At 33.8% G+C, this 14,336-nt stretch overlaps 1 protein-coding gene across 9 annotated transcripts in view; it reads right to left on the reverse strand.

Moving 5' to 3' along the window:
* Positions 1–4,604: 4,604 nt before the first annotated feature.
* The window catches only part of CDH18 (cadherin 18), a 1,101,027-nt gene continuing 1,091,295 nt past the window's right edge, over positions 4,605–14,336 (reverse strand). For 8 of the 9 annotated variants that reach the window (XM_023218216.2, XM_023218208.2, XM_023218214.2 and 5 more), the window contains one exon: positions 4,605–11,272. In XM_023218216.2, the coding sequence (XP_023073984.1) occupies positions 10,782–11,272 (491 nt within the window). In that variant the 3' untranslated portion in view covers positions 4,605–10,781. The remainder of the gene's footprint in view (positions 11,273–14,336) is intronic. The other variant, XM_023218207.2, reaches the window with a different exon arrangement.

The raw sequence follows: 14,336 nt of genomic DNA on the forward strand, positions 1-14,336 counted from the left end.
AAGAATTCAAAAAAGACTAAGAAAAAGAAAATCACAGAAGGATACCTAAACTATGAGTCACTTGAAATAAGGTGCAAAAATACATACTGCAGAAGTTGTAAGCAAAAGCAGCAGTCAAAAGAGTGGCTACCTCTGGGAGAATAGAAATTAATATAATTAAGAATATGCTCAAAGGGAAATTCAAATATATTGTTTTATTTTTCTTATTTTTCTTAATTCACACATGCATACATAATTAGTTATAAAATTTACATGTATTTTGTGACTAAATAATTAAACGATTTAATCTGATTTTCATCAACGGTAGTGGTTTCTGTTTGTTTGTTCGTTCATTTTTCCTCTAAAGACAGTTTCTTCTTTCCTCTGTGGAATTCAATGACTGCACTGACAATAAATCCAGCAGCAGCCATGCTTTGGTAGATTGGCCTATTTTATGATAATACATACATCTGACAAACACTAATCCCAATTAAAGTTTAAGAGCTAATTGGAGGAACTACGGGGACGCTATTAATAACGCCATTTCATTATACCATAACTAATAATGAACATCTAAGTATAAACACTCAAACATCACCCAGTATGTGAAAATCCTGATACAGACTAGGTATGATGAAGAATCAAGAAGAAAACATGGCCACTCCTTCAGATTCTATTTTCTCCTCCATTCTACCCACAACCTATGGGTACCTGAGAGGTAATTTTTATTCATAACTTTTAAATTGTGATAGGGTTTATCTACTGCTATTTTTCTAGATTAAAATATTTTGAAATACCTCAAGGTACTTATGACCCAGGGTTGAAATTTTTCAACCATTTTTTCCTGGATAAGCTTAATGTTGTTAGGAATGCAAATATATGTATGTGTATACACATACATATATTTGCAACTTAACATGGGATGCATCCAATACTCATATGGGACTGGTAAAATTTGCTACTGTTTCTATGCTTACCTTAACATGTTTTCTATCAGAAACTATGACCTGGACTTCAGATCTAGCTGTATGTCCTCAGACGGATGATTTATTCCTCTTATACTCATTTGGTTTTGATCCCTGAAATTTTTCCTCCATATTATATTTGGGGAGTTTTATTTCTTCTGCCGATTTCTATCTGATAAACTAACGATTGTGAACTTCCCTAAGAAGAAACCCACACTAAGTCCCTTTTCCGGTTACCAAGCATTTGTTTTCTGAAGGATATACAGAAAAATGACTGCTATTAGTCATTTAGTCTCAATTGACTAAGTGTTGCATTGCAATCATCTGGACACTATAAAGCATTTATTTTCGTGTTTCAACTCTTTGGTCTTTTTATGCCCCTTTTCTCATTTCATTGGCTAAACTGGCCTTCGTTGGTCTCTGTGCTTAGTGGTAGGCATGCGTTCTTATTTAAAAGTGTCACTGACCAGAAGGAAATAAGTTTCTCCAATGCCATTTGAAAACAAAAAAACTAAAACAAAACAAAACTCTTCAATCTCAAATTTTCTCACCTCTTTTTCTGTACCCCCGGCCTTAAACTTCCAGGCATGGTCCCCAGCATTTTATAAAACAATTCCTTATTTACTTCTCTTCCCTACTGTCATGGTCTGTTTCATAGTAAATAAAATTGTTATAACCTTTATGTTGAGGGTAAACTTTCAGTTCTGCTATCTTTAAACTTGTTCTTCAAGAAATTAATATAACCTAGCTAGACTGTTGATCATCTTTAAGAAACCACTGGTAAAAATAAGCTATTAAACGCACCAGGGAGTGATACTCTTAGAAAGTGGTGCAATTTCACCAATATACTGATTTTTTTCCAAGTATATATTTTTTAACATCTTCAGTGGTTTTCTTGAGATAAAGGCTGAATAAAAATTTGACAGAACAATTCTTTAAGTAACTGAAAGAAAAAAAATGTAGCTAGTGAAGCTGACTTCAGTGGGATCTAGGAAGACTTGTAGATGTCAAAGTTGTTCATTGAAACAAAGTAAGATTTGGAAAGGTTAGAGGCAAAGATGTGGAATTCTGTTATTTTACTTATCCTGTGATTTCTGCCTTTTCAGTAAACAAGGTTAAGCTGTCATTTGACAGAGAGGGACTGAAATTTCTTCAAAAAATATAATCTTATTTTTGATAAGACCTGCCTTAAGTCACTGTGTGCTGACAAAATGGACAAAACGTACTTCATCAAAACATGTTCTACGAAAACAAATTTCTTTTTCTATACATAGAATATGACGTTTTATTGCCTGGCAGGTGAAACCGTTTCCATTTTGTCCAAATGTTGTTCAAAATAGGAGCATATTTCTTTGACTAAAACTGAAGAACAGACTCAAATGATATAGAAGTATGTTTCCTTGAACATGCAAAACATACTTCATGACTATGCTAATGAGTTCTCTTTCTCTTTAATATTTAGAGTTTAGTATATCCCCAAACATTGTTGCTGTAAACATTTCAATTATATTTTTATTTCTCTCCCTTTTTTTTTTTTTTTTTTCTTTTTGAGACATAGTCTCAGAGTCTTGCTCTGTCACCCAGACTGATGCACGGTGGTGCAATCATGGCTCACTTGGAGCCTTGACCTCCTGGGCTCAACCCACCCTCCCGCCTCAGCCTTCTGAGTAGCTGGGACAGGCATGCACCACCATGCCCAGATACTTTTAAAAATAAAATTTAGAGAAACAGGGTCTTACTGTGTTGCTCAGTTTGGTCTCATATTCCTGGACTCAAGAAATCCTACCACCTCAGCTTCCCAATGTGCTGGAATTACAGGCATGAGCAGCCTAGCCCAGCTAAATCATATATACACATTTTTAAAGTCCAAGAACGAATTTTCATTTGCTTTTAAATAATTATCTCAAGTGGAACTGATTTATATACATATGCTAAAAAAGAGATGAAATGTAAAGAGCATAATTTACAACACAATTCTAATTTGTCTAATTTTATATTTAGATTTTGTCTTACTAAGTCTGAAGGAAATTCAATACATATAGTGTAATTGTAAAATGTATACTTTCATTTGTCCTTTGCATGATGAAAAGATGAATCAAATGACCTAATCCTGGAATGGCTTGTTTTCCTTGCTTATACGTTGCAGAAAGTTGATTACTTGTTCAATACAATTGAAGTCACAATTTTTCGAGACTGAGAAAGATTAAGGGAGCAATAAAGAAGCCATAATAATATAGTTACCGAATTTGCCAAAAACTTTACTTTTTTCTGTGTTTCACACAGACAATTATATCTGATATTCATAACAACCCTGTGAGGTCAATATAAAGACATTATTTCTATCTTAAATTGAAGGGGAGTGTAGACAATGTTTAAATTAACATTTAAAGGTAGGAAATTAGTTATAGTCACAGATTCCAGACTACAATTTCTGAAGCCCAGACTCCCATACCTTTGTTTCCCCTACAACCCCATTTAGGTACAGATTGTTTCTATTAATACTATCCTGTTCCATATTTTAATTCAAGACACTGCTTGGAATCAAGAAACTGAATCGTAGCCTGTTGTTTTCAAAACTGTTTGTCGTAGTAAACATTCTATTTTTCGGTATTCATTCATTCTCTCAATCTGAAACGGAGTCAGCCAATGGCAAGGGGCATGCTAATTTAAGACTTGGCAAAGGAAAGAAGATAGTGATGCAGGTTGATGGGAAGGCACAGGTGAGAAGAGATGCCTTTCCACAACTTGGAAATAGTATTCTGTGGAGAATTTACCTCTGTAAAAATTAGAAGAAGGTTTTGCATTGCACCTTAATCAAAACTAGAAGATACAGGTTTTTTTTTTTTTTTTTTTTTTTAATCGTTGTTTTGGTTTTGGCTATCTTTTTTGAGACAGGGTCTTGCTCTGTTGCCCAGGCTGGAGTGCAGTGGTGTGACCACCGCTTACTGCAGCCTCAGCATCCCAGTCTCAAGCGATCCTTCTGCCTCAGCCTGCCAAATAGCTGGGATTACAGGCGGGCACCACCAAAAGTAGTGGGGATTACAGGCGTGCACCACTACACCTGGCTAATTTGCAAATCTTTTCTCACTTTGTTGCCCAGGCTGGTCTTGAACTCCTGAACTCAATATACAGTTCTAAAAGTTTTTTTTAATCATGTTATTTTATTGGTGTATCAGAAGTCACTTATCACTGTGTGCTCAGTGTTGTAAAATTTATGTGTAACGAAGAGAAAATATCACTTAGATGATGAAACACGGGATTTTTATTCAGTGTTAGGACTCCTGAAGAAACAACTTTGGAAATTTTCTTTTACGTAAAGAAACGGGCATCTGTCAATTCATACATATTTTTTTTAAATTATGGTTATAAATTAGGCATTGAAAATATAAAGAGTAAAGGACTATTTTAATTTCAGTTATAATTTTAGTGGCTTATGAAATAGATCATCAAAGCCATTTTGATTTTTTAAATTTCATGCAAAATTTAGTAAATTTCATATGAATAAAACTTCCCCCCAGCTACCTTTGGAAGACTAAAAGCAGGATGATTTACAGAAGGTTAGAAATACACATTGTTGTGAAAGCTACAAATCCAAACCACATCATTAAATAAAACCTCAGGCTCACAGGAAAGTGACTGTCACAGAGCATTTTTATGAATGCAAATTTTTTATTACTTTTTGATGAGGAAGAACATGATTAGTGACAAAGGGTAAGAAACTGAGTTGAAAAATAAAAACTCTGAAAACAACATGATGACTACTTTCTATTTCTGAAAAACATTTTCTTGAATTTGTTCTGAAAAATACATGAAATATAGAAAATGTTCAAACATAGCTTTCAAAGGTTGTAAAAAGTAAGCATGTAAAAATGAAGGAAGAAAAAGTGAGAAACAGAAGACATCAAAGTTGGGATTTCAGGCTAAGTGTACCTGTCATATTAATAAATCAATGCATCTTCATATTGTATGATTGATGCTTTTTGAAATAAATCTGAATGTAAATTATTATATAATGAAACATGAGAGTAGGTGATATTTGTGTTGATATGCATTAAAAATAAATGATGTAGTTATACTAAGGCATCAATTTGGTCTTTGGTGTATGAATTTTAGTTCAAAAATATGTTTATATCTAAAACAATGATTATAGAAAATAGACACATTTATCCAGTTAAGAATAAAATTTTGTGAATAAATGCTGCTCTTAAAAGTATTTCTCTTGTCTTCATTTTATTTTTGTTAGGATGAATATATTAATAAAATTCTATGAATTCAATAATCTAAGCTGAAGTTTATAATTATGCCTATACCAAGAGAAGTTAAAAAACTTCTCTAGGTATGTTCCTAAAATAGGCAATTTTTTTTTAGAAATAATTAAAATAGTCCAATATTTTCTCTGTAAGTACTCATAACTCTAGACTCTTTCTTTAATATATTGTCACTGACAGGTAGATGTTAATGAAAAATGCAGTTTTCTAAAACAGAGATCAGGCCACGGTCATATTCCTGTTTGGTGGTAATATAAACTCAGTGACATTGGCTAAAGAATGAGTTTTATTCTATTTAAAATCTCAATCCAAGTTCTCTTAACATCTCACATAATTTCCATGCATGAATCCTGTAATCCATATCAAATAATCTACATTTGGATATCTGATTAAATGGTCCCCTAGACTTCTACCTCCTCCTGTAGATTTCCCTGCCTCTTGCATCACTACCTAGTCCTAGAGGATACAAGTGTAGCACATTACTCACACAGTTTTAATATGTTCCTCAACCTTTCATTTCATTGCATCTATCTCTTTGAGAACACTGTTTTCCACTTTTTGCTTTATATTGCATTGTTCACAGCTTTTTACATGCAGGTTGTAACTCTTAAATGAGACTTCAATTTCATTGATGATGACAACTGTCACCAGGACTCTTTTTTAAACATCCTTTTGAATGTCTGGAACAGCGTCTTGCATCTACTGCATATTTAGAACACCTTGCTCAGCTAAAAAATGTTAGGAGGTATTAGTTTCTGTTTGAAACTAAGGCATTTCAGACAGCACTTTGAAATTTCCAGTAGATAATTTAGAATAAGAATTTGATGATTTTTGACATAAGAAAAATGGTATTGATACAATTATTAGGGTAACTATTATGACCCATTTTAAAATTTCTAAAGTTAGTATTGGTGAGCAATAAGACTAAACAAATGAACCCATTATAAGCCATAAATGTTACATTCTTTCCTCATAGGACATAATTCCAAGAGCCCTTCAATGCCCACTTTCTCTATTCACTTTCACCTATGAGTTTGAGAAAAGAATTACTGCTAAAATAGTTTTTGAAGTCTCTGAAGTGTTGAAGGGCAAAAATCTTTCATTTCCATGAACTTAGCACAATATATGAATGCAATCATTCCTCCCTTGACTAACACTTTTTTCCATATTTTCATCAGTGCTTCAAATAATATGTTGTTTTTTTCTGATCTCTTCTTTCATTTAAAAAAATTGCACCACTACATCTTTCACTGGCACAAGTCAGAGTAGTATATGTGTTTTTAAAAGAGTAGGAACATGGTAAAAAGTACTGCATTTAATATTTCTTTTTAAATTTATGTACTTAGAAACTGAAAAAGCGACTGGGTTCTGAGTGCTGGTCTTATCTCCAAATGGTTGTGAGTTACATTTGGCTGTAAGGTTTATGCGATTTCTAATCCTATATTGGAAAAAGATTTAACCTCTGAAGATGACGTAGAAAATAAAAATTTCAGTGGTTTTGTTTTCTTTAGATAATATTTAATTTGGCTTTAATCCTAAAGGATAGAGAGAGAGAGAGAAAGAGAGAGAGAGAGAGAGAATTCAAATTTGAGTCATATATTTCCCAGGAACTATTCTGAGATTTGACCTATTTGTGAAATTGAAAGCCAAGTAAGTCAGTGGCATAACATACATAAAGGTTAAGTACAATTTGACCTTGAGAGATTGGAGTTTTCCCTCTTTCCATAATACTCAGCTCTAGAGTCCCAATTTTTGAACAGCTGATCAACCGCTGTCCACACTAATACACAGGTAAAGACCTGCACCACATGTTTTGCATTCAAACATGTTCCATAACATGCTCAGTTAACTGGCACTTCTTGATGACTCTGATATGACTTCAGATAAATTTTTGCATCCAACATATATATTCAGCTAAACCAAAAAGAAGACACCACATCAGACTTAAGAGTAAAGTTCTGTAAGAAAATGACACATTTTGTATTAAGCTTGTTGCATTGCCAGAAATGATGGACTCAATACTCTTCCCTTTCTACTCAGATTTCTGATCATTTTCTTTGCTCTTTATGTAAATACATCTGAGCTGCAATCAACTCACATCCCGAAAGATTAGACTGAGGCTGGATACAAAATAAAGGGCAAAGGTCTTTAACTTCTAGCTGAGTGTTCCACATGCTGGGTTCTACAAGTCTATATGCATCAGATATTCTGATCACATCAACATCTAAATCCCTGTTTTGAATATCATTTTACCCTCCAGATATTGTTCAAGAAGATATGTGCATATAAGTGTGCCCACCTATGTGGTTAAATGAATTCAATTCCTTTCAGAATATTGTCCTTCTTGTACCATGTTGTAGGAAACTCACAACCTAACTCTGTATGGAGCCTTATCTTTTCCTCTTCAATCTTTTCTTCATGTCTGTGTTCATACAGATTTGTCATAGGAAGAATATCTTATATAGATATTTTAGTAATTTCTGCAAAAGTTATTACTTTCTCAATGTTTGCACAAGGAGTATTTTCAGTTAATAAATTCTGCTAAGAAACACCTTGGACAAAAATACTATCATACTATTATTTTTTTTTTAATTTAGCATCCAAGATTTTGCACAAGGTCTGTATGTAGAAAAGTATCTTATTCAAAGGAAGTAAATTGATTTCAAAGCTCTATTTTACTTATGTCTGTAAATAGCAACTAAGGCTTCCAAAATGTGCTGGAACACATTAATGACGTGTGATTTCATATCTGATTATTTGTGACCAGTGAAACTCAAAGTCAACGTACAAACTCTTGGCTCACTACACTCTCAGGGAACTATTTTCTAATGCTGATAAAACTAGAGATTTTAAAGTAAGATATTGAGTGTTCAATGACTCTCATCAATTTGCACAACATTTATATGTTGTTACTGTTTTTGGCTCAAACAAGCAAAACAAAAAGTATGAGAAGAAATCCATACTTATAATAATGATATAATTGCTTAGTTTTAGAGTTTACATAAAAATAATACTTGGAATGCTTTCATTATTTTTTTTAATCTACATGGACTACAGATGCTCCACTTTATGTTCTTATTTAGATTTGATATAAAGGAGCTCAGAAGCAACCTGTTATGTTAATGTGTGATTAAAAGAAGATAGTTCTAAAGTGTTTCGTTTTACAAAATCAGAGAAATACTGTGATTTTCAGATCCACGCGGAGGACCTTAAAGGTTACATGAACTGTTAAACGTATACACACATTTTATTTTTTAAATCCTCTGCTGTACATTTATTGTGTAAATATTTTTTAAAAAGATATGTGCTGAAACGTATTAGTGATATGTGATTCCATAGTTCTGTGTATAGCTTATCTGAAACCTAAATCCAAAAGCCTCGTGGAATTCCAAAACCTGACATTCCTGATACATTTTGCAGAGAAAAGTCAAAACACCCAGCCTACAACATTTGTACATGCTTTACCCTCCTTTTAGAGTGAATGTAATCTAGAATTAGCATCATCAGAGCATGTATATCCAGAGGTTACTCTCTACACCCCTCAGTGTCTCTTCAGATTTAACCTCACACTGGAACACACATATTATGTGATGTAAAAGGATAAAGCAGCATCTGGAAAACTAAAATGTCGTAAAAAGCTTAAATTACATTTTATTCCTCAGGCTTAAAACACAAATTGGAGAATTATTCAAATTAAGCTTACTTACTTCCCATACCTCAAAATTATAATATGATAGCACAGGGTAATTGCAAACAGAGGTAAAATCCAAAATTTTGCACATGGGTAGAAACAGACAGAAAATGTCATATAACTTTTGGGGACACTGGATAATGATAAATTTAAAGAGCAAAGGAAAAACTCTGGTTTCAACCAATTCCTATTTCATGTATTTAAGAATTTCAATATTTCTGAAATATATAGATGTGGTCAGTTTTAGAAAATAGGACCATTATGGTATGAATTCTTACTTCAAGACCAATAGCAACAACAACAAAACATTATCTAAAACAATTAGAAAAAAAAAGCCCCACCCAAATCCTCAGAAATTAGCTCATGAAAATATTAAAATAATTAGAATTTTGTACTATATATTTAAACAGTAGCTTCACTGTTAAAGATTTCACGAAATTCTCCCATGATAATATAGTATTTTATGTGAGATGCATGTAAATATATATTTATAAGCTAATGAAACTAGAAAATTAGATAAGCATCTGCAAGCTTTTATGCAATTGAATACTTTGCAGTTGGCAAAGCATTTTACAGAAGCTCATGTAATCCTCACAACAACCCTGTGAGGTGGGCAGGGAAGTCATTGCCATCTCTGCTTTGTGGTTTGGACCCTGAACACAGAGACTTTTGGGAACACATCTGAGGATAATAACTGTGAATCTCCTTTTTTGCTCCTAGTCCCACACATTTTCCTGCTGATACCAAACTAATTATCAGTGAGATGGAAAAAATCTGAACCTGTGTAAGGAATAAATGTAAGTCAACTATGATTCTATGACATTTATGTTCATTGGAGGAAAGTCTTTCAGACTACATTGTTATTGTGTGAGGTACCTATTTTTGATTACTGCTCGTGTTGAAAATAAGTGAATTAGACTGAAGTACACACCAACTAGCAAAATGTTTGACAATTAATTTCAAATACAGAAATGATCAAAATTGCTGATTTAAATATAATAAAACAAGTGGAGAAAAGGAAAAAAAAAGTTCCCCAACATTTGGTAGAAGATAAGGTGTGTGGTTATTGTTAAAATTAAATCATTCCCTGACATATCAGATTATCGTAACATACCTTAAACTATTCTTTCTGTCCATTTAAAAATAGGAGTATCCCATTAAAATAAAAGAGGGTGTACGGAATAGAGACAATAGTCTCGTGCTCAGTACAGCACACAACTGGTGCACTGAAGTTGCATACATTATAGTGCAGGCAGCAAATCCCCATGCTCCATCAGTTTTGTATGGAGAAAAGAACTGGGGAGGGCAAAGGGAAATGGTACATACAAGTCCATGATAGAGTGGAAATACCTCATGTAATATAAACACAAGACAAGGCTAATGAAATCTGTTACAGTAACAGAGAGTGGTTCTCAAGGGTTCACCCAGAAAAGTGATAAAAGAGGTCGTGATTACCTTTACAAGTTTCCTGTATTAGTGTTACCACCCCTATAAGTCACAGCCATCAGTGATCTTGAGCGTTTTTGTTTAGTTTTGTTTTTGAAAAAATAAATCACAAAATATTGAAACAAATATCATTGTTTGGCTTAATTCAGGTATTCTTAATAAACAGTACCACAGACTTTATTGAGCAATTGAAAATATACACAAGGAACAATAACTTTTTCTTTGTATTGTCTTTTTTTTTTTTTTTTTTTTTTACTTTCTTCCAATTAAATAACCCAGTTTCGATCATGAAAAGGGCACTTGTTTCTACAGGAGCTGTGTCCAACTTGCTCAGTTTCAAGTACTGTTTCCACACTTCTTCCTTGTCATTGCTGAGGTTGTATCTCCACTTACTCAAGAAGCAAATTCCACAATGTTGCAAGAACTGACCCCCTAAGTTGTTCTTTCAGATTCTATTTCTCCATAGAGTTCAGCTAACTTTTTAAACTCAGGTCCCCAGTCTCCAAGGTAGTGATAATCCTGGTCTGATTGTGTCGTTGCTGAATCCAGCGAGCTGATAGACCCAGCTTCTGATCTCTGACCCTCATAGGCATAAGTCTGAAGGGAGTCATAAGGGGGGACGCTAGGGTCTAGGTCTGCTTCTGCCAGTCTTTGCTTAATAAATTCCTGAACATCTATACTTTCCAGGGTGGACAATGTCTGGTGTCTGGGAGTGAGCTTCACTTCAGGTCTGATATCTCTCCGGTACTTGAGCTCCTCAGCAGCAGCAGGATTCCTCAAGGCTGTGATGTCAAAGGCCTCCGTGTCTTCCTCTCCGCCTCCTTCATCATCATAGGTGACCACGTTCTCCCGTACATCCTCCTCCGAAATGATCAAGGGCTCTTTTTTGCTGCGCCTCAGGGTGATAAAAATTACCACAATTGCTGAGGAAAAATGGAAAGAGGATGAAGAATTAAGAAAACAGGAAGGAAATTCTTAGAGATTTTACATCAGCAATTTCCCATTCGTCACTAACCACATTCCAGAGTTAGGCTGGCATTACAGCACAACCTTCTCTGTGCTCTCTGAATAACACCGCAAGGTACTGTAACGCCTCAAATAATGTAAAAGATGGTTACCCCAGGAGACTCTGTGAATTGCTGATCTTCTAGAGAAAACCACAATACTCTCTGTTTGCTAGGATGTAGGTTTCTTGGCTCATATTTCAGTAAAACCATTTAGTGATTAAAGTGAGATAAACACACGATGAAAAAATAATATGAAATTTTAACTAAAAAAATGTAGAGAGCTGGTCTCTCTATAGATATTTAATCCTTCTAGGTAGATACACTAAAGGAAAGATGTTTTAAGTTTCTGGGATATTGGAAGAAGGAGTCTTAAGGTTAAACCCTTTAAATTTTTTGACGCTTTGTGGAAAATCAAAGCAGAAATATTTTAATGTTGACCTCTTTTGTCAATTATCCTTTAAAATTATATTATCATGCATTAATAATTGCATTTTCCCATTCAGGGGCAAAATAATGTTTCATTATTTGTACACAACTTGTTTCATAGGAATTTTCTGATTTATGAATGTTCTTTATATAACTATTTATTTAATTCTCACAGCAGAGCTGTGACTTTACTCTATTTTTTACAGCAGAGTTGTGGCTTTACTCTCTTTTCAACCCATTTATGCCTGAGGTTGCAATTTTTCTGTGTGTGCAAAATCAGACTTTGGCGATGACCTTGAGCAGTAGGATATAAATAACTCCCACAAGCTTAGCATTCCAATAATGGAACACTACGCATAAATGAGGATGAGGAATCTGAGACTCAGGAAAGAGTATCTGAATAACCAAGATCAAAAGATCACACAGATGGCAAGTGGAAGAGCTTGTACCATAACGTGATTTCTCACATCACAGGTAATGACATTTCTACTATAATAATATTCTACTTCAGTATTTCAGAAACATGAAATAATAAACTGAGTGGCCAATTGGACATGTGCCTTAGGATAGCTCTCGCTGAATATGGTGGATTAGTCTTTATTTCCAACAATGCTGCAAATATTAGAAAATATGATAGAAATGTGTCTTGGGAACTTTGCTTTGGCCATTTATCAATATTTTCAACTGTTTCTATTTGATGAGATGAAACTGCTACTAAATAGAAATAGTTTCCTCACATCAAATTTGTTATAGCCTGTGTTATTAGGCTGAGTATTATTTACTTCAGTTCTATAGACTGCTCTTTTCTTGTTCAGCTGATATTCTAGGGTTTACGATAGTGATAATGATGCCCATTAATATTTTAAACATTTTATACTCCATAATAATCAGGGAGGTACATTCAATTGACATTTAAGGTTGTTATATTTAGCAAATAAAAATAAATGGCAGGATTCTCAAATGTGAATTTGAGATCAACAACAGCACACATGCACACCCACCCACACACACACACACACACACACACACACACACACGCTTCTCAACCTACAGTGAGCTTACATTCCTGTAAACCCATTTGAAGTTGAAAATATCTTAAACCAAAAATGTATTTGATATACATAATTTAGTAAGTATTATACCTTAGCCTAGCCTACCTTAAATGTGCTCAGAACACATTAGCCTACAGTTTGGCAAACTTATCTAACACAAAACATACTTTATAATAAAGGTATTATAAAGAATTTTGAATCAGAATTCAACATATGGTTTCTACTGAATGCATATTGCTTTCACATCCTTGTTAAGTCAAAAAATCTTAAGTCAAACTATTGTTGGTTAGAGACCATCTGCAATACACACACACACACACACACACAACCACACATACACACACATACACATAAGGTATTGTGTCCCATATAATATTTGAGATACACACACAGAGGCAAATATTGTGCTAAGCATACATGTATATGTTCCAAATATATTATTCCATGTGACGTATTTATGTTATGTATACACATATATACCTATATATAGACAAAGATATATTTCTTATTTATCTGAAATTAACATTTATCTGGGTATACTGCATTGTATCTGCCAATCTTGACTATATGTGATCCTCAACAAATGGTTGTGAAGCAAACACCAGGTTATCTAACTCTGATAAAGAACATACTTTCCCCCCAGCAACTGCTCTTTTACTGCTTACCTCTGCAAAGTAACTTTTATCTTTACTTTTATCATTATTGTTACTTTGTTCTTCTTTATAGCTTAACCTATTTTATGTATACCTCTAATCGATATGGACTAGTTTTATCTGTTTTAAAACTAGAGAAAACTTGAGGAAGAGGAGTCGATTTTAAAGTCAGAGGTGGAAAGGATAATGAGAGAAAGGGATGGTCACTGTGCACTGGGAGGTACCCAGTTTTGCAGAGGAAAGGCAAATGGGAGACTATGAAGGAACCAAAAAGACAAGGGGAAAAAAAATCTGTAGAGAAAGTCATAGAACCATCCAGAAAAGTGTGAAATGAAAAGAAATTAGCATCAGGAAGGTCATGAGAAAATTTAATGAGGGTCACTACAGCAGACATGGGAAGCACTGAATTACTGTTGTTTAAAATGAAGTGGTTACAGAAAGCTGAAAATGAAATGCTGATGCTTCTCATGCCCTGACCTACAAATATTATGCACAGAATTACAGATTTTCCCATATATGTTGACTATACTTCAAAGACATTACTTAATAGATGCCTTTATTTTGGGGTAAAAAAGGCTTCTGTTGAACATAGAAATATGCATTTAATAACTCCCTGTGTATTTTAGCATAAATCCACCTTACAGTTTTCTAATTCAAAGCCCCAAACAACATCCTCAAGTAACTCACTCCATTGTATTCAGAAGTTTAGATTTATCATGCACGATATATATCTCTGTTGATCTTTATAATTAAATGAAGAGGCTGTACTAGATCGAAAGACCTATTTATACAGACTGCCTAATTTATTATAATACAATTTCTTACCTTTGCCAATAAATCATGTTATTT

The sequence above is a fragment of the Piliocolobus tephrosceles genome, chromosome 4, assembly GCF_002776525.5.
Source record: "Piliocolobus tephrosceles isolate RC106 chromosome 4, ASM277652v3, whole genome shotgun sequence".
Classification (NCBI taxonomy): Eukaryota; Metazoa; Chordata; class Mammalia; order Primates; family Cercopithecidae; genus Piliocolobus; species Piliocolobus tephrosceles.